The following is a 21,450-nucleotide window of genomic DNA, read 5'->3' as shown; positions in this document are numbered from 1 at the left end:
AATTGTCTTAATTATTTCATTTTCCTTTTTATTTTCATAAGGTTTGGTTAATTTTATTTTTTAAAATTAATATAAAAAATGGAGATTTCAGAAGCTTGATACATGTTTGACCACCATAACAATGTTAGCCTTGCCGTTATTGTTTCAGAGGATTCATTGTGCTCCTTTGAGGCTTTAAGGGTGAGATTTGGGTGCGTTCTCACGTAGAAAGGTCGCGTTGTCGTGTCTCAAACTCATAATTCAAAGATGATAACAATAATTTTTGCACGATGAGACAATACTTATACAACGAATCAAATGAGATATTTTTATATAAATGACAAATTAAAGGCGTGAAGTTTATGTTCAACCTGAAAGATTTGATATTTTACATTGATGGGTTAAATTACTGAATGTACATTGTGTGTCTCGTTAAAATCACATAAACTGCTCTATATTCTACAAGCTGAATACTATGCTCTCTTTACCTAACAAAACTGTTAATCTCAACATTGTATACAGAGACACAGAATGGTTTTTTTCTATAACAATACTGAAATGGATTTACACACAAGTTTTCTTTGTCATCCAACGAGGGAACGATGTCTTGTGTAAGTCTCAAACTCCACAACTATCAAGTTCCCCAAACATACGTGAAGCCAAGTAGACCGAATGATAATGCAGTTTCTGCTATTAGTTGAACTTAACAGTAACTCAGGAGATGCACCCCATAAATGCACAACTCAGCCAAAGCAAGCCGCCTTTGTTGGAGCTTCAGTCTTCCATAACATGCTTTCTTTTGCAATGAAGTATCAACTGTTCTTGACGGGAAACATCCATGTTTTGCTGCTGATTGACCACTGGTTATCTGCCTTGTTGATATCAAGAGCAATAGGTTCCAACAATTGTATGAGTTGACAGACATGGATCAATTGAATTCCTCCTAAACTGTAGCTGTCATTCAGAGTTAAGGAAGCATTCAGACCCTTACAAAATCGGTCTGTATAATATAACTAACTCTTAAGTAGAATACTATTATCAATTTGGCATGCCGTACTTCTGTTTTGGACATTGTGTCTTGTCACGTATGTACCTAGTGAAGAGCAAGGTATTTCAAGTGTCTCTAAAGGTTGAAAACTCACTTTCAGCACATAAAGATGAAATTATTGAGATTGTCAATTGTCCAACTTCTCGAAATTTTGGTTGAAACAAGAGTCAAGACAACAGATTGGCAAATAAGAGGATGGTTTGAAGAAGACAGACAAATTTATGACTGGGTTTCCAAGTAGATAACGTACTCAAACACCATCCGTTTATTTTTTGTGCCCTTCTACACTCTGGTTTCAATTAAGCTATAACTCAACTCTTTCTTCAAATTCTTCTCATCCTTGAGTTGCCTCAACTGTTTGACATCTTTCCATCTGCCCTGCTCTGCGTATAGGTTTAATAGAATCTCAAATTGGCTCGTATTTTATGGGTCTAACGCAATAAGCTGTTTAGAAACAGTTTCAGAGATTTCAACTGATACACGAGTCTTTCTACAAACAGCAAGCAGAGTTCCCCATATCCTCTTATCAGGCTCAATAGGCATGTTGTTGACGAATTCAAAAGCTTCTTCTATATTGCCTTGACGACTAATCATATCAACCATGCACGCATAATGTGCAAGTTTTGGAGTAACACCGAATTGCTCTTCCATAGCATGAAACCAGTTCCACCCCTCATATTCAAGACCACAATGACTGCATGCAGATAGAACAGAAACGAAAACAATATCATTTGGTTTTATCCCTGAGTTTAACATGTCTGAGAAACACTGAAGAGCTTCATTTCCATGCCCATTTATTCCATAACCATTTATCATTGAGCTCCAACAGATAAGATCTTCGTTAGGACATTCACTGAAAATTGCCTCTCCTTGGCTTATGCGTCCAAATCTGCAATACATGTCAATAAGTGAGGTTATCAAAAATGCATTGGATGTATTTCCCGATTTTATGACTTGTGCATGTATCCCTTCTCCAATCACTTCAGCAGTGATCGAAGAACAAGCCTGTATTAAACTAACATAGATGATCTCATTGGGCTTCTCATTTGCTGATTGCATCTGTCGATATATATCAAATGCATTACTAGGACACTCACTTTGGGCATATGCTGCAATCATGGTACTCCAGGCAATAAGATCTTTTGATTTTAGGGGACCAAAAAGGCTCCTAGCCGACTCGATATCAGCAAAACCGCCATACATGTGAAGGAGAGCAGTCACTACTGAAACACATCCCAGAAATCCCTGCTTGAGCGCGAAGCTGTGAAAACACTGTCCAATTTTAATCTCATCCAATTGTGACAATGCCCCAATCACTTCACGAATAACACCCTCATCCGGTTCAAAGCAACAATACCTCATCTCAGAGAACAAGCTCAAAGCCTCATTGAAACAACCATTTTCTACGCATCCATGAATCATACTCCTCCATGAAACAGGATCCTTCTTCTCTATTCCACGAAAAACAGTAATGGAAGCCTTCAAACTCCCACATTTAGCATACATATCCACAAGCGAATTTTGGATATTAACATGTGATATAGACGGAACTTTTATTGAATACGCGTGAATTTCTTTTCCAATACTCAGAGCACCAAGATTGGCACAAGCAGGGACAATTCCCACAATGCTAACATAATTTGGCTCCACACCACAAAATTGCATTTCCCTGAAAATCTCAATAGCCTCAACGTACTCTCCACTCTTGACACAAGCTGAAGCCATTGCACTCCACAAAATTACATCTTTCCACTTTGTGTGATTAAACATTTGCCATGCAGTATCCATATCCCAAATAGAGTAAACACCAACAAGAGCCGTTACAACAGGTAGTTCAATTTCAAATCCCATTTTGATAGTAAACCCATGAATTCCTCTCACCATAGGCTGCCATTTTTCGGCAGCTCTTATAACACTTAAAACTGTAACATAATTGGGTTTCTGTTCATCTTTTAGCATTGCTTTGAACAAGTTGATGGCTTCTATAGATTGGTTTTCTCTTACCAAACTGGATATCTGTGATGTCCATGCTCTCACATTTTGTTTTTCAGCAAACTTAATTGGATCCACGAAAAAAGAGCTTTCGCGAAAAGTTAACGAAATTCTTGACGAGTAACTTCTCTTTGACATTTTAACAAACAGCTTGTATGCATGCATTTCCACCAAATGAAATGATTTAGCTAAGCCAAAAACAGAGTTCATTAGACTTGGATTATACTGCATAAATACGTCTACTAAATGTAAAATGAAGAATTTATGCATATTCTCATAGCAGCACTGTCTATGGTGACAAACCTCAAGACTAAAATAAGACAAAAAAAACTTTGGCAGACAGATCTACTAGAGTGAGGGCGGTAAGCATTAGTCTAGGTGCCCACACCAATATTATTTAAAGTTTTAGCATTAATTATTTATTTCTCGAATTATTTTTCAAAACCCATACTAAAACACCAACTAATATGGAAATATTAAACTGAAACGTGTTAATTTTACTTGTATTCCGTTCAACTTTCACTGACGAGTAGACGTCTGTTTGACATTTTAGCAAACACCTTGTATGCATTTTCACCGATTGAATTTATTTCTCATTCGCCTACTTATCTGATGAGGATAAAGAGAGGATCGATGCAGATTTTTTCAAGTAGATCCTGGATCCTGTTGGTATTCTAGTAATGTTTCTCTTTGTTTTTTTTTCAATGATCATAAAAGCACAATCTCAGCAGTAGCTATACATGTTAAAATCTTTAGTGTCACATCTAGTAGACTGCTGCCGCCAGGTGATCAAAACAAAATGAGAAGTGGACTATAATTGCAAAATTTTCAGGGGTCCCTTCTAAGGTGACTCTGAGGTTATGTATCAAATCTTCCATTTCCCATATAGGCATAAATTGGCGTCTATGTGTATGCAATCCATAAATTGGTAAACCTTGTGAGAGAAGTCATGGTTGCATCAGTTTTCTCCGAGATTTTTCGTCTTCCATGCATTTCAGTTGATATTTTGTGGCTTCAATCAGCGGCGGATCCTACATATATGTAAGTTCTGGATGCAAGTTCAACAACCACCACCTCTGACTTGAACTATGTGCATTAAATTTTGTAAAGCATGTTAATTAGATGCATGTGATCCATGCCTCTAACTCGAATTTAATATTTAGAGGTGCAACCACTTCTTTAAATTGTACATCAACCTCGAAGTATATCCTGTGATTTCTTGCTTAACCTTGAACTCTCAGTAATTATGAGTTTCATGGATTTTAGTCGAGATACTGAACTTTATTGGGTGCCTTTTGATGGACCAAATATGTCTGCCACAATACCTAACTATTTTAGAAAGAAAAAGGGCTGTCCAAGAATTGAATATTTGTTTGGTCCCTACAAGTAACGAATTCTTTCAGCACTCAACAAAAAGGACTAATCAGTAGCTTCCTTTCTTATATTGGCTCCTTTGTCATCAAAACCATAACATGTCAGTTGGTAAACTGGACACCATTATACAATATCATCCATGCTCTCTCCTATAGCCATTGTATTTGTGACTGGAAATTGCACCTATGATGTTGGATGCATAAATGGTTTTAAATATTTGTTTCTGAGATTCTGGTGTTATAATCGATTTTGTTCTTGTGTGCTATATTTGAGGCGGATATGGCTTGGATTAGAGTAAACTTGAAACCTTGTATACCATTGTTAAACTGAATTAGCTTCCTTATATTTTTAGATTTTGGTTATGGGATTTAGAGAAGTACGTTCAGAGCCAGAGCCATTATTTGATGACTGTAGGATGAGGTGTACTTACTACAAAATGATACCAGTTATTGTTACCTTACATATAACATTTCAAGTTATTTCGTATCATACAAAATCTTATAAACAACTTCCCTTTTTAGGAGTGGAAAGGAGGGACGCGAGGGTATTCTAATATCCTAAACACAATTAGTACAATCATTTGTCTCTTTTTCTTTCCTAATCAAGGTTTAAGTAATTATGCATGCAGTTACAAAGGGCGGATGGCACCAAAAATATCTAAGAACTAGTTTAGTAGTGAGCTCAAATTTTGCATGCCCATGAAGTCTCGCAAGTGCAATTCTACAAGTTGTTAAACTTGTTCCTTGGTCTACTACTAATGATATTTCAAGAAAATATGTATATTTATCCCTTCTATTGTTTCATATAGGATAGCTATGAACAGACTAAATGACTAGATTCTCTCGGAATGCTAGCTAAGCTAATCGTCTTAGTTCTCTTCAATTTAAATAAGCTTTTTGATTGATTCAGGCGCCGCTCCCCCTTCTCAGAATTAGAACCCCAATCCGATTGTTCTGGATGTTTCATATGCATTTATCTTTTCCCCAGTATATCCTTGTAAGGAATCATTTTGGATTCTTCTGCATAAATTCTATTATATGGGTCAGTTAAGAGGATTTCAGAGTTTCTTCTCTAATTGGATACTTGGTTCTGACCAGATACTATGAATGTGATGATTGTTTGTTTATATCTAATAGTTGCTTAGAGTTATAAAAGATATCCCTTCGTATTCAAGTTTGACTACTGAGAACATGAAAGGAAAAGGGATAAAAAGAGGGGTAGACAAAGCAAGAGAACAATCAGAAAAGATTTGGTTAAGCTCAACTATCCCTAAAAACAATCAGAAAGTACTATTACTCATATAATTTTTGTTACTACAGATGCCTAAGATAGGAAATAGGAGGAAACATATTTAACGGCGAAGGTAAGTGTTGACCGTTAATTTAAGTTTCAAAAGAGTAACACTTTATCTATCTGAGTAGTAATAGTACATGCAGTAGTCCTATAATATACAGTTCCTAATTTGTCTGTTTCCAAAACATCCAAGACAAATTACGATGACTCAGGTTACTCTCAAGTGAGCAAATGTGCTTATGTGCATTAAGAGACAGTTACATGTTTAAATGTGGATAAGATAACCTTTCAGTCTCTTTGACATTTGTGAAGCATGCATAGGTGAAGTTTGTCCCTATGCATCTCTCTTAAAAGCTAATGTAAGAAAACTAGGTGTCAGGTGGGATTCTATATCTTTGAAATACTGAAACCAACAACTATCATTTTTTAATTTTGAGTTGATGCTTATGTGCATTAAGAGACAGTTACGTATTTAAATGTGGATAAGATTTCAGTCTCTTTGTCATTTGCGAAGCATGCATAGGTGCAGTTTGTTTATGCATCTCTCTTAAAAGCTAATGTAAGAAAACTAGGTGTCAAGTGGGACAATATCCTTGAAATACTGAATCAACAACTATCATTTTTAAATTTTGAGTTGATAAGTTGAACTGTACTTTGACCATTAATTCAAACATGACTTGCTTGTTGCTGCAACAAGCACCAGAAACTTAAGATTGAACTTTAAAAGCTATCAACACTTTGAATTGATTTCCACAAATATGCAAAGTCATCCTTCAAGCACAGGATATCTGTTTTATGGCCTAAGTATCATTGCCAATCACTTGTGAACATACTTTTTAAATTGAGGCTGAAAAAGGCTGCCACAGTTGTCACATCTGCTTGCATAATATATTCCACCAAATGGAAGTTAAAAAGTTGAAATATGTGTTGCATGCATGTATGTATGTATGAGATAAATAATTTAACTACTAGAAAGAGACTTTTCTGAAATTAACTTTAATGAAGAGTTACATGTCCTTTTAAGGTTTGATTAACCAAGAAACATATTTAGCATCTTCTAAAAAAATGATTCTTGAATCCCAATCACCATTACAACTTCCTGTTTTGGATATCTCCCAACCATCAAACTCATCTACTCTATCTTCTCTTGCTGCTGCCTGCAAAGAATGGGGTTTCTTTCATGTTATCAATCATGGAATCTCCAATGATCTTTACAAAAAAATTAGGTGCCTCTCCAAACACCTTTTCAACCTCCCTTCTGAGACCAAACTAAAAGCAGGTCCTTACTCGTCTTTGAAAACTTATACTCCTCATTTCATTGCATCTCCATTCTTTGAAAGCCTTAAAGTGTCTGGACCAGACTTCTCTGGCTCTGCTAAGGGTTCTGCGGATACCCTTGCTAGTGAAGGGAATTCAGAATTCAGGTAATTCTATTTTAGAACATTAAGATTCTCCTTTCTCTAATGTCTCTGAGTTAATATAACTCTCTGATAAATGGAATTTCTTCTTAGTGAAATAGTGCAAGAATATGGAGGCAAAATGACAGAGTTAGCGAAAGTCATCCAGAAAACTCTCTTGATGAGTTTGGGAGAAGAACTTGGAATGAAGTATTATGTCTCAGAATTTGGTTGCTGCCATGGATACTTGAGGATAAATAACTACTCGTCCCCGGATAGTTTAGAACAGGAAGTTGAAGGCCTCGGTATGCACACTGATATGAGCTGCATAACAATTGTCTATCAAGATGAATTAGGTGGCCTCCAAGTAAGATCAAAGGATGGGAAGTGGGTGGATATTTTGCCATGTGAAGGAACTCTTGTGGTAAATATTGGTGACATGCTGCAAGCTTGGAGCAATGACAAACTACGATCCTCTGAGCACCGTGTCATTCTGAAGAAGCCGGTGAACCGCTTTTCTTTAGTTTTCTTTTGGTGCTTTGAGGATGAGAAGGTGATCTTGGCACCTGATGAAGTAGTTGGTGAAGAAAATTCAAGACTCTACAAGTCATTTGTTTGCTCTGACTATTTAAACTTTAGAGTGACAAATGAGAAAGGTAAATTCGAGAAAGTTGGTTTTACAGTTAAGGATTTTGTTGGGATTGGATCCAAGTTAAAGTAGAAGCATGGTTGTCATTCTTTGAGTAGTTAGTTTATAAGCTTGTATATCTCCTCATGTTCCATCATTGCAACATAGGTATCTAGGAGTTCTGTTTGTGTGAAACTTTTTTTTATATAATACTATGTTTTGTTATATGATGATATTGTTTGCAAGTTACTTGTAAGTGCATTCAGTGAATGATAAGAAGATGTATACAGAAAGGTTTTGACTTGACATGGCTAATAACTGAATGCATGTCTAGTTGGAAGTCCAACTTCCAACTCATATTTCCATTAAAATTCTATGCTTCCCCACTTGGCATGTTTGGTTTTATTAATTATCTACATATGCAAAGGGCACATTCTAGAAGCAGAATAAATGATCAGTTAATTCCTTATTTTTCTGAAATCTAAATAACTGTCCCTGAGGAGAGATGGTCAAGCCATACTCTCATGCCTATCCAGGATTCAATCTTGAAAGGTTCTTAGCATGGGACTCATTGTACTTTCGAAATCATGGCTTCAGAACTTATTATTTGTTGAGATTTTAGTGGTTTTCTCTTCTATCTCTTTATATATATAAAATATGTACATATATGTGTGTTTATTCTGTTTAGGGAAATACTGGATTTCAGTTGAACTCATTAAATATAGGCTCCACCTACCTCTGGCCGCCCAAAAGAGCTCAAGAAGATCCAGAAAAGTAAGCAAATCCTACCTAAAGCTTTTCTTTTTGCTGATAGGATATAAAGAATGAATTAATCATCTTTCCAAAGATTACAGGACCAAAAGTTGGTTATCATTCTACCATTTGGAACTTTGTCCTCTAGTGGTAAGTTAACACTGTATAAACATCTATCTGTTTTATAGCATGATGTTGATATGCACCAGAAAAAAAAAAGAACCTTTACTGCAACTTAGAACATAACCTGTATAAGCATTCTGTAAAAAGTCATATCATATGCTTTAGTAGTGGATTAACTGTGTCGATTCGACGAATCATGAGGGGGATCTAGAAAGTAAAAGTAGATTTTGTTTGTCTTAATACTATGGTAACAAGATGTAGTTGCATTACTATTATAATGAAGCCATAAAGTTGTGTACTGTTTTGTTATGGTCAGCACATTGTTAATAAAATACTCCAACTAGAATGATCAATTTGTCACCAGTCAACTGTCCAAAAAGCTACTTTAATCAATTTGTTTATTTTAATGGGATGATGATTGTTTCTCACATGGGTTTGCTTAGGTATCCTAATGAATTCAAATACAAAAATCACCACTGATTCTTTCTTTCTTTGGCTGGACTTTTGTGGGCTTTACCTTTTTTTTCCAAAAGGTGTGTCTGAGACTAATTCAGCTACCCCTTAGATTTGGCTATCTGTGAGATGTCTTATCTCCAAAAGACTAAGTTTTTTTCTGATGTTGGAAGTGGAACTATACTTTGATGCAGTTTAAATCTATGTATCTACATTGTTGATGACCTTTTTTTTTGTTGCAAAAGTCAATTCTTTTTAAATAATTAAGGGAGTCAAATGGCATGTGTTTGTGTAGTTATGGTAATGTCAATCATAATGGAAATCTCAAATCTAGAGGAAGACTTACATTATATTTCAAGTAGGGAAATGTTGGAAGCATGGGCAAAGTGATGCTGGAGAATGTCCATGTTAGAATCCAGTTGGAATAGATAAGCATATTTATGTTCTTACTTGTAACAACCATTTTGTTTTCTCAATATGTGTGGGTTTTAGTGCACTTCCATTTTGTGGTCGGGCCCTTCCGCGGACCCTCTGTATATATCAGAAGCTTTAGTGCATTGGGTTGCCCTTTAATATGTGTGGTTTTTTTCCGCTCAAACCTCCACCTCAAGGTGTGTTGTGAGCAAGAGTGAGTGCCTTCATTTTCGGAGGTAGATTCAGGTTTTGAGTTTTATGGGTTCAAACTTTTTAAGTTTATTAGCATTGAACTTATAAAAATTATAAAATTATGGCTCTAACTTTTTACAATTACAATTTCAGTGAATTCTTATACATAGATATTCTACTATCATAAATATTAAATTTAGATGAACTTGGTGATATTAGGCTGCATTTGCCCCAGCTCAAAGTGACTCTTAACATAGTAAATACTTGTCAACTTTGGCCAAGCACTTATGCTTTCTCCAAAAATCTTCACATGTAAAACGAACATCTATTTTTAGTACTCACCGATCTCTACCTCGAATAAAGTATCGCATGTCTCATCGTTAAGGCTTGATGTTAACTACCACCTGATTAGTGTTGGCATTTAGGCTCACTTTTCACCGGCCTGCTCAAATTGCTCATCAAATACGAGCTGAAACTTGAAAGAGTGATTTTAAATAGGGATAATCGTATAGAATGACAAACTAAACCAACACCTATGACTAGATATTGACTTTGATACACATACGCTCCTCAAGAAATAATATAAAATCACAATTTCATTATTGTACCTTTTAACAAAAAAAAAATTAATGATTTGAAAAATGAAAATAGTTAATAATAATGATAAAATAGGAATTTAGTGATTATATAAACCATGCGACATCTATTTTTATCATATTTGAAGTTTCATTCACATTTATGGAATGACTTTATCACCTGGAAATTTTCTTTAAACATTAGAATACAATACCATAATAATCGTAATAAAAAAAATATAGGGAAAAAGGTCAAATATGTCCCTAAACTATTCAAAAAGGTCTAGATATACCCTCCGTTTAAAGTTTGGTTCACTGATGCCCTCGCCGTCCAACTTTTGGTCCAAATATGCCCTTATGGGCGTTAGTTGCCATGTTGGACATATCCAACTCATTTTTTATTTCTTTAAATACCACATGGAATTGCTATGTCATTTTGGCCTTACCACATAACATTTATATGAAAATGGAAAGATATTCGGACTCATAAACATCTAATCCAACCCCCTTTTAAATAAATTATCCGACCAATTTTCAACAATTTTATTTAATTTTTATTTTTTTGATAAATTTCGAAAATGAGTAATTGATTAATAAAAAAATAGCAAAATATGAAAAAAGTATAAAATTAACGCCAAAAATTCATAAATAATTATAGTAATCTTAAATTCAATTTAAACACTTTTTTTAAATTTTTTTATTTTTTTCGATAAATCCCGAAATGAGTAATTGATTAATAAAAAGTATGAAAAATATAAAATTAATGCCAAAAAATTAAAAAATAAATATAGTAACCTTACATTCAACAATTTCAACATTTTTTAAATTTTTAATTTTTTCGACAAATCCCAAAAATGAGTTTATTAACAAAAAATATAAAATTACGCAAAAAATTGAGAAATAAAAAATATCAAAATATGAAAAAATATATAAAATAAAAAAAAATTGTTGAAATTATTGAATTTAAGTTTACTATATTTATTTGTGAGTTTTGACGTATATTTTTTTTCTTTATATTTTCCCTTTTTATTAAAAAATTACTCATTTTCGGGATTTGCCGAAAAATATAAAAATTTTAAAAAAAATTGTAGATTGAAATGTTACTGTATTTATTTGTGAACTTTTGGCGTTAATTTATATTTTTTTTTCATAAATTTATATTTTTTTTTCATACTTTTCATATTTTTTATTAATCAATTACTCATTTTCGAGATTTATCGAAAAATAAAAAAAATTTAAAAAAAATTGAAATGTTAGATTTAAGTTACTATATTAATTTGTGAATTTTATATTTCTTCATATTTTTTATTAATCAATTACTCATTTTTGGGTCGGATTAGGTGTTTATGAGTCTGAATAACTTTCCATTTTCATATAAATGTTATGTGGTAAGGCCAAAATGACATGATAATTCCATGTGGCATTTAGAAAAATGAAAAATGAGTTGGATATGTCCAACATGACAACTAACGCTCATAAGGGCATATTTGGACCAAAAGTTGGACGGCGAGGGCATCAGTGAACCAAACTTTAAACGGAGGGTATATCTAGACCTTTTCGAATAGTTTAGGGGCATATTTGATCCTTTTCCCAAAAATATATGAAGACATCATCAAATTAAAGTTGTCTTATATTTGCATAAAGACACCTTAATTTTCAAAGTGTTCTATCATCCCATAAAACTATTTAATATTTTTGTAAATGTTAAATAGAAGAGTCCAAATGACAAATTGGTAAGTAGAAGAGCTTAGAATATAAATTGATATAAGTATAAGAGTTCACCAGACCATTTCGCCAAACCTTTTCGAAGTCTATTACTCAATGATCATTCAACTATTTTATTTTAATGATTAGGGACGACGTAAGATGATGAAATCGACAAAAGAGAGCACCAACATTGATTTTGATATGGAAAAAACCATGAAATCGAAAAATTAGGACTACCAACTGCTATTTTGAGATTAAATTTTGGGGAAGATGATATAAATTAATTAAATCATTAATAATTAAGAAAGAAAATGACACGTGGCACTTTGAAACTGGTCCATGGCAGTGAAAACACTATATGACACGCCTCATGTGCGTGGTAACAGCTCAGACGAAGAAATGTATCAAAATGGTTCATTTACAAAAATATTAAATAGTTCCGTAGGGTGATAGTACACTTTGAAAGTTAAGGTATCTTTATACTAAACTATTTGAAACTTCGTATTAAAAAATAAAGTTTTTTTATGATAACATCCGAAGCAATATATTGAGAACACATGGCTAATATATCTTATTAACTTGAATTGATTGTCACAATTATTATATTGTAATTACTCTATGAAGTCAGAGAGAATAATACATTGAAATAATTATTATGAGAAGAAAAAAAGAAGATAACACTAAAAATTTTCTATGTATGCATATATAGTTAAGACTTTAAATTAAAGTTTGGTATGTCGATAATGTTTCCTGGGATATTATATTTTTTATCTCTCATTTTATTTTATTCTTAATTGATCAGGTTATTATAGATATAAATATTTGTTTATATCAACCTAATATATTGAAGTGTATGAAGATGGATGACATTCAACTTAATATATTAAGTGTATTAAGATGGATCACATTCATTGTTGATGTTACATAAGTTTATGATATTCTATTATTGATGTAAATAGTAAAAGTAGTCTGTAATTGTAATTGGGGAACATATATAAACAATTTTTTTGATATGATTCGAAAACTCGATCTCAGACTCCAAGTTAAATTCTTTTATTTCTTATGTTGTATTTTTATTGTAAACTAAAATGACATGTTATTTGTTTAGAATGTATATTAGGAATATAGATTATTTGCTAAAATAATTATTAAATAATGGCAAATTGTATAAACAAATATTATTTACCAAATGTTTTCTCAAATCTGTCAATATATAAATAAAGCCTTAAAGTTATTCAATATAAATAAATATAAATAATTATGTTTTTATTGTTGGTATGAATTAATTTTTTTTAATAGTTTGCTCTTAATTTTTTCAAAATCAATTATAGGGCGGATGTTTTCAAATTTTTACAGTTTAAGAATATGCTTAATTTAATTATGAATAAAAATGACAAGACAATCAAAATTCGTAGTTAATTTCTACTTCTTAATTTGTCTAAATTACTTTAATTTGAATTAATCGATTGTCTTAAATTTTCTGAGGTGTTTCTTTTTTTAAAAAATTATTTCAAATTCAAACTAATTAGATTATCAAATCAATATAAAAATTATATATCAAATATTTATTAATATAATGTATTTTAAGAAGTAATGAAAATAAAAAATACAAAAAAATTTAAACATAAGAATTCTTATCTAAAGTTTTGATTTATCCAATGTGTTGAGCCGCATCAAGCTCCACATATCACTAAGTGGGTTGCGGGTCAAGCCGAGCCAACCAACTCTATTAAGAAAAAAAAAATGTAAGTACATAATTTAATTTAATTTTAGTGTTAAAATGTTAATATAAATATTTAATTTAGTGTTAAAATTAAATATTTGTTATATTCATATTAATATTTTTAATATGCAAATTCTAGGAATTTTTTTCAAGGTCCTTGAGTATTTTGATTTTTACAGTTTTGTTATTGAATAATGATTTTGTATTTATGTAGATTGTTTGTAAATTCTTCAGTCCTGTCAAAAAAAATTGGATTATTAGATGCCTCGATATGTTTTTGTGAGACTTTTGTTTAAATTCTTTGATTATTTATTAATAAGATAAAGTTGGTGAATTTTAACACTTGCAAATTTGTATACACCTGAAATTTGTTGCATGTAGGTTGTTTTACCTCAATCAAAACTTGTATACATTTATCGTATACACCTACAAATTTGTTTAATGTATGGTGTCAATTTCCATGTGCCAAACTTTGATAAATCTTATAATTTTAAAGGTTGGCAAGATTTGTTAATATACATGTGCCAGTTTACTATGCACCTGAAATTTGTTGCATGTAGGTTGTTTTACCTTAATCAAAACTTGTATACATTTATTGTATACACTTATGTAGGTTGTTTTACCTTAATCAAAACTTGTATACATTTATTGTATACACTTACAAATTTGTTGAATGTATGGAGTTCATTTCCATGTGTCAAACTTTGATAAATCTTATAGGTTGACAACTTACTTAAAACTTTAATTTTACAGATAATTATTTACCCTCCAGGCCTCCACAGAAAAAATCAAGCTCCACATATACAAAATTTTCAAGACTATTTTCACTAAAAACATTCAATCTTTAAGGCACATCATCAAAGTGAATACATAGTTACAACTAAAAATTCAATTTGAGATGAAAAAATTATAATTTGTGCACTAATAAGAGCTTTAACTTCATCAAATCAATAAACACCTATATCTTGAAGCAAGAATAAGTTATTAATTTTTTTTTCATTTTTTTCGTTATTCGTCACATTTAAGAATAATAATTGAGAATAAATTGAAATTATTCTCATTTAGTGATGGAAATTAAATAGAGGTAGGAGTGTTTCGAAGAAGGAGAAAAAAAGGGGAGGAAGAGGTTCATAGAAGAAGAAGAAGAAGAAGAAGAAGAAGAAGAAGAAGAAGAAGAAGAAGAAGAAGAAAGGGATGAGTGGTGTTTGAAAAAAAAGAGAAAAAGGGGTGCGGATGGAGGATTCGATAAAAGAAAATAGGGTGAAGTTGAAGAGTCTAAGAAAAAATTAGAACGTGAGGAGTTCAAAAAAGAAAATAAGGAAGTGGCGCATGTGGTGGCTAAGGGTGGCAGGGGTGATGGGGTGTTAGGAAGAAAAATGACTAGGATTGTTGGTGGATAGAGGTGGTGGGGTGTGAGGAAGATGAAGAGAAAAATTCTTATTGGCTAAAAAGAAAATAAAAGTAGCCTAATTATTAGTTTTTTCTCTTTTTTGTTTAATTTTTTACGCGCTATTCTTTTTTCTATTTGCCACATTAGCCATTAAAGGGGTATTTAATTCACTTCAAAGTTGTTTAGGGCGATATTTGAACGCCCGTGTAATTAAAGTGTAACATCTCGTAATTTTAAATAACTAAGAATAAGGTAAGAAACCAAGAATAATCATTTTTGGAAATAAATAGGAAAATCTGAAAAAATTCCTAAATTTTAAAGAATGAGTTTTGTCCATTTTTAAACGGCCATAACTCTCAGCTCATGAGGATTTAGGGTGAGTTCTTTATATGGTCAGAAAGATCTTGGAAAGATATTTCCAATGGCGCCAAGTTTGAGCACTCGATGTGGTATGAGGGAAATATGTCTTTCAGAAGTTGGGCAGTTGGACTGAGGAAAGTCCAATAAGAATTCTAGTAAGGGTAAAGTAGTCTTTTCACCTAGTATAGCCTAATTCATTTTAAGGGTTTATTAGGAGTAAAACCAAGTTCCAATTCAGTTTTAGAAAAGTGCAGAACACTTTGGGCTTGGGACAAAAAAGAAGAGAAGAGGAATTCTTCAAGAACACTAAGGTTTCGCTAGTGGAATTCGTCGGGGGTGATCCCTATCGAGGTATGTGAGATTTTTCTGTGTTGGTTCGTTCATCCACACACCAATATGTTTAATTCAGCAGGTTTTGTATTGACTGAATGATAAATTTGAAGTTCTTGATGAAAAATTGTTCAAATCTTGTTGGTATAATTGTAGTGTACCTTTAGTGGTTCTAATTCGTGTTTTTAGGCGGTTTTACGAGTCTAAACTATTGGGTATTGAGGATATTAGTGATCCTAAGTGTTTGCAGAAGATCCATGGAAGTTTGGGAGGTTTAGAGTTGAAAACCGGAGAAGAAAAGTCAGAAAACCCGTCTGACAGGCCCTGACACGCCACGCTAGCCAGAGCGCCTGAGGACAGTGTCTGTTCGTCAGGCTCTGGTGCCCCGCGCCTCTCAGAGCGCCAGGGTCACCCGGAGTTTCCATTCCTCCCTCATCTTTTTGTACTAGTTCCTAATTGATGTACCTATCACTCCGAGTTGATTCTAGCGATCTAAGTACATCTAAACATCATGAAATCATCCATAAATATGAGATCATGATCCTTGAATTCATAATCCTATTCAAAGAAAGTTAAGATCAAAGTCAAAAATGTTAAGAGTCTAGTCTAAAAATTAAGAAGCAAGTCAAAGTAAGTTCTTAAAGATTTCTAGAGTCTTAAACAAATATTTTAACTTTGTTTTAAGGCTCAAGCTATAAGTTGAGCAAAGAGTAAAGAGTTAAGTTGAAATTCCTTTCTTTAAGAGTATATGGGACTAAGTATCTCCAAAGAGAAGTAGGAATGTTTTCACATTTAAACATGCAGGGAAACTATGATTTCCAAGAAAGCTTTTTAATGCTAAGTTTTGATCACTAATCTTAAATCACAAAATCAATATGTTTTAAAAACATAAGAGCCAATATATATTTTTGGGAGTAGTATTGAGCACCGAAGTAGGAATGCGAGTTCATATTAACTCAAGTATCCATGTAAACCATGTAGCTATCATGGTAGAAGAGGGTCACAGTTTTTAGATGAACCCTTTTCATAGTATGCTAGTAGATTCATTAGGCATTTCAGGTCCTATACTCTGGCAAGGTTAGGATGGTCCGGCAGCATGGGCGGAGTAACGTTGTATCATTATTATAGCTCTTAAGTGATGGTTGTCGGTTAGAGAAGCTCCCAGAGAAGCAGTTTATTTTGATATACATCAGTTATTTGTATATTTACGTACATCTCAGATATTATTTGTATACTTATATACATTCAGAGTTTACTACATGTTTCAATCAGTTTTTCTTTATAGTGCATTTACCTTTAAACTGCATATATTGAGTAAGAGTTAGTAAATCATGAGTTGAACAGATTTAAGGTAAGAGTTAAGGTAAGTGTCTTTTCTTACTCCTTTTCAAGCTTAAGTGTTGTTTAACATTACAACTCGCATACACGTACATTCAATGTACTGATGCCAGTTGGTCTGTATGGTATCATGATACATAGCAGGTAACGAGGATCGACATCCAGCGCACCGTTGATCCTGTTGACCATCCAGATTCAGTTGGTGAGTCTCCTTACATTCTGAAGGACATCTTTATTGCTTCTAGTTAGATCAATATAATGTTGCGGTGTTTGTACCAACATTTATCTCAATTGGTTTAGAGGCTTCATAGACAGTTATTAGTTCAGTACTCTTTACATTTTCATTCTAATGTTAAAGACTTGGGTTGCCATTTTGGCCAAGTTAAATGTTTAAACTTTTAAAACATTTTAAATAGTATTATTATTCAGTTCAGTTAAATTCTTTTATCATTATGAGTGTGATGATTGTCTTTCGCTGAGTTAAGTAAGTCAGGACAAGGGTTCACACGAGGCCAACAATGGTCACCGAGTGTCAGTTCCGCCAGAGTGTAGGCTCGGTGCGTGACATAAAGTAATAAAGTAAGTTTTGCAGCCAAGTTTTGATGGATTTGTTGTACTTTCTCTTCTTTAAAGTCAAAATGTTGGTAAGTTGTGAAGAAGGAAAAAAAATATTTTTCTTCCGTAGCATATTTGGAGGCTACTGCATTTGTCCTCTAAAAAAGGAATGATCATTCTTTATTCTCAAATACACCAAAAACTGAGAGAAAAGAAGAGTGAGACATTACATAGGGAAATAGTTTGCGAGGAAAAATAGAAAGTGTGAGCGATGTTGTAGTGCGATGGAAAAATCAAAAGAGATTTTTTTTTAGTGTGTAGCGATCTTTGAAGTTTTCACATGATCTACAAGTGTAAAAATTCTTATTATAGTGATATATGTTGCTCCTCTATGGTCGTTCTTTTCTCTTTATTCAAAAGGATTTTCACGTAAAATCTTGGTGTCATTATTGCTTTTTTTATTCTTGTTGATTAGCCGTATAGTGTTGCTCCACTTTTACTGCTTTAATTACCCCAAATATTATTTCTATGTCGTATTTATTTTCAATGATTGATATCAGAGCACAAGTTCTGCCCATTTATAGAAATATTTTTTTTGCAATTTGTTGTACTATACTTAGTGACAAAAAAATATTTTGAGTAAAGTACGATGTAAGAAAATTAAACGATGATAGTGATTTCTAAACGTGACATAGAAGGATGAGATATTTTCTCATCAAACAGGATTTGCACAAGGCACTAGCGGAAATTCAAAAGCTCAAATCCATGAAACTTGAGGATTGGGATGAAATGGATAAATATTGCTAGCGTAATCAAGTTGCACTTAATTTATGATGTAGAACATCATCGATGAAGAAAGTGCATGCGGCATTTGAACAAAGTTAGAAAGTCTATATATGTTCAAAAAGCGGACAAATCAATTGTACCTAAAGAAACAGTTACACGAATTACATATGGATGAAAGTAACTTTTTTGTCTCATTTAAATATGCTTAACGAACTAATTACACAACTAGCAAACCTCAGAGTAAAAATTAAGGAGGAAGAAAAAGTCATAATGCTCCTAAATTCATTGCCATCTTCCTACGATAATTTGGCTACAACCATCTTACATGGTAAGAAATCTTTAAGCTGAAGGATATCACTTTAGTTGTTCTACTGAATGAGAAGATGAGAAAAAAAACTCTGAAAGCCATGGATAGACTCTTATTACAGAAAGTAAAGGTATGAGTTACCAAAGAAGTTTAAGTAACTACAATAGATCTAAAATTCATATAAAGTCCAAAGTCCGATCAAAATCAAAAGTCTGAAATTGGTACAATTGCGATCAACTGGGTCACTTAAAAAGAGATTGTCCAAATTTTAAAAAGAAGCAAATGAGAAAGTCGTGGCCATAAGAACAATAACAACATAGTTGTCTTGGTGCAAGATAATGACAATATTGTTCTTTTCATAAATAAGGAAAAAGAATGCATACACTTGGTGGGTCTAGCGTTAAAATTGGTGGTTGACAAAACATCATCTTACCATGCTTCACTAGTGAGAGATATTTTTTGCAAATTTATAGCAGGTGATTTTGGTAATGTGAACACTAGTTACATTACTAAAAAATTGTGGGGATTGAAAACATTTGCATAAAGACAAATGTCGGATGCATATTGATTTTGAAAGATGTGTGCCACAAACCTGATTCGCAAATGAGCTTGATCTCAAAAGTTGTTTTGGACGAGAGAGATGTGATAACTACTTTGCAAATAAAAATAAAGACTCACCAAGAGGGCATTGCTACTTGCAAAAGAAGTTGTTTGTGGCACCTTGTACAAGACAAATGCAAAAACATGTCAAGGTGAATTGAATGCGACTTACGAAGATATTTTTACAGATTTTTAGCGTAAAAGAATAAGTCATATGAGCGAGAAAGGATTGAGAATTCTTGCCAAAAAAAGCACTCCTCTCTTTTAGCGAAGGTACAAAGATAAAACCTTGTAACTACTTTTAATTTGATGCGAAATGTAGTGTCCTCATTTGAAACATCATCGAAAAGAAAGTTGAATACACTTGATTTGGTATATTCTAATTTTTTTTGGTTCAATAGAGATAGAATCGATGGACGACAATAAATGCTTCATTACTTTTACTGATGATGATTCACAAAAATTGTAGGTTTATATTGAAAATCAAAGATTAGATATTTGAAATATTTTAAAGTTTCATGCTCTGGTAGAAAAATAGATGAGTCAAAAGCTAAAACGTCTTTGAACTGAAAATGGAGATAAAGTACACTTCAAGAGATTCAGACCATGAAATCAAATATGAAAAGACAGTTCCTGAAACCTCACAACACAATTAGAGTTGTCAAAATGGGTGTAGTCTTTTAATTCGACCCAATTCAATCCTTGAATTAGGTGAGGTTGGGCCTAATTTTTTTAGCTCATTGAGGATCAATGATTTCTAGCCAACCTTATTTGGCCTGCTAGCCTCGTAAGCCCAACCCGCGAGCATCAGAGGCTAGTACGTGGGCCATGAATGTCGAAAATATTTACTATATATATTTTAAGTAGTGGTCAATAAATATTTATAAAATATAAAATCAAGTTTAACTCATTTGTAGATCTTTTATAATTTAGGGTCATTAGCCCACTAAATTTTCTTTTTAGCCCAAGCCTATTATTCCACTAGGGTTTTGATTCATTTTTAATTTTAATTATAAGTATATAAAATTATATATTTTGTTTTGTTCTTAACTGAGCAGTCTTTCTCTTTCATTTTAGACATTACAGTTTTGAAGTTTTAATGTATAACAATACAAATTCGAGTTCAACAAATCTTTTCAAACTTATTCGAAGTTTAATTTGAAGATTCATATTGATACAGGTAAGAATCAATCATTTTTTGATTATTTTTCTTCTAAAGAAAAACGAGTTAAAATTTGTTCTAATTGAGTTCATCTTTTGTGATAGTTTCATATATATCATCTTTTTTTAAAACTATTTTCTTGATGTATAATATCATGTGTATCATATAATGTTTTTTTAATAGTGGATTATTTCAGTATGAGGAATAAGCTTTGCTTTTTGGAATCATTCTTACTTTTAATGAGTATCTCTAATAAAGGTTATCAACATTCGATACTCTTATATACTCTTTCTAAGAAATTAATGTTCATTTTTTAGTTGAAGGATTGACCTATCACAAGTTGTGGCCTACTTATGGTTGGTTGACTGCTATTTCATAGGCCTTTAACTTAAAAGGGTCAGATCGTCTTAACCCATTTATCTGTCTAGTTAGGATTGGATTGTGTCAGTTCATTTTGATAACTCTAAATATAATGGTGTAACTGAGAGAATGAATCACTCCATTGTTAAGAATGTGGTAGGCATGCTCAAAATGGATAAATTGCCTAAGACACTCTGGGTGAAGTAGTTCGAACAACATGTTACCTTATATATCAATTGTAGTATGTTAGTTACATTGCAGTTTGATATTCCGAAGAGAGTTTTGACCAATAAGGAGATGTCCTACTCGCATTTGAAGGTGTTCAGTTGCAAAGCTTTTACATATCTATCGAAGAAATAAAGAACCAAGCTAGATGATAAATCAGTTCTCTACATATTCATTGGATAAAGAGATGAATAGTTCAGATACATACTGTGAGATCCTTTAAAGAAAGTCATTAGATGTAGAGATGTAATCTTCCAAGAAAGTTATGTTGAAACTAGTGATGATTTGTCCGAGATGGCTAAGAAAAAGAAAGGTATAATGCCTAATCTTATAACCGTTCCTTTTACTTCTAACCATCACATAACTGCATAAAGTACGATCGATGA

General features: G+C 32.7%; 2 protein-coding genes across 6 annotated transcripts; one reads left to right on the top strand and one right to left on the bottom strand.

The window, feature by feature from the left end:
• Positions 1-1,450: 1,450 nt before the first annotated feature.
• On the bottom strand, positions 1,451-3,250 carry LOC101262670 (pentatricopeptide repeat-containing protein At1g11290, chloroplastic-like). Its single transcript, XM_004231137.4, has one exon. The coding sequence runs from the start codon at positions 3,248-3,250 to the stop codon at positions 1,451-1,453; it is 1,800 nt and encodes a 599-aa protein (XP_004231185.4).
• LOC101265584 (gibberellin 20-oxidase-like protein) lies at positions 3,072-9,759 on the top strand. 5 transcript variants are annotated; one of them, XM_069287730.1, is made up of 5 exons: positions 3,072-7,110; positions 7,198-7,739; positions 8,400-8,485; positions 8,566-8,614; positions 9,403-9,759. In XM_069287730.1, the coding sequence occupies exons 1-5, from the start codon at positions 6,752-6,754 to the stop codon at positions 9,450-9,452; spliced, it is 1,086 nt and encodes a 361-aa protein (XP_069143831.1). In that variant the 5' UTR covers positions 3,072-6,751; the 3' UTR covers positions 9,453-9,759. The 5 variants fall into 5 exon arrangements, with proteins under 5 accessions (XP_069143831.1, XP_069143836.1, XP_069143825.1 ...); XM_069287735.1 differs by having other exon boundaries at positions 8,559-8,614; positions 9,336-9,744; XM_069287724.1 differs by having other exon boundaries at positions 9,336-9,743.
• The last annotated feature ends 11,691 nt before the right edge of the window (positions 9,760-21,450 follow it).

Source organism: Solanum lycopersicum, chromosome 1 (assembly GCF_036512215.1).
Source record: "Solanum lycopersicum chromosome 1, SLM_r2.1".
Lineage (NCBI taxonomy): Eukaryota > Viridiplantae > Streptophyta > Magnoliopsida > Solanales > Solanaceae > Solanum > Solanum lycopersicum.
Note: the sequence above shows the minus strand (reverse complement) of the source record. Positions and strands in the feature narration are given on the sequence as shown.

Coding starts and splice junctions, on each gene's coding strand:
- LOC101262670 (XM_004231137.4), bottom strand. CDS start 3,250: ATGCAGTATAATCCAAGTCTAATGAACTCTGTTTTTGGCTTAGCTAAA.
- LOC101265584 (XM_069287724.1), top strand. CDS start 6,752: ATGATTCTTGAATCCCAATCACCATTACAACTTCCTGTTTTGGATATC. Junction 8,486..8,565: donor GCTCAAGAAGATCCAGAAAA/GTAAGCAAATCC, acceptor CAAAGATTACAG/GACCAAAAGTTGGTTATCAT. Junction 8,615..9,335: donor TGGAACTTTGTCCTCTAGTG/GTAAGTTAACAC, acceptor GTGTTTGTGTAG/TTATGGTAATGTCAATCATA.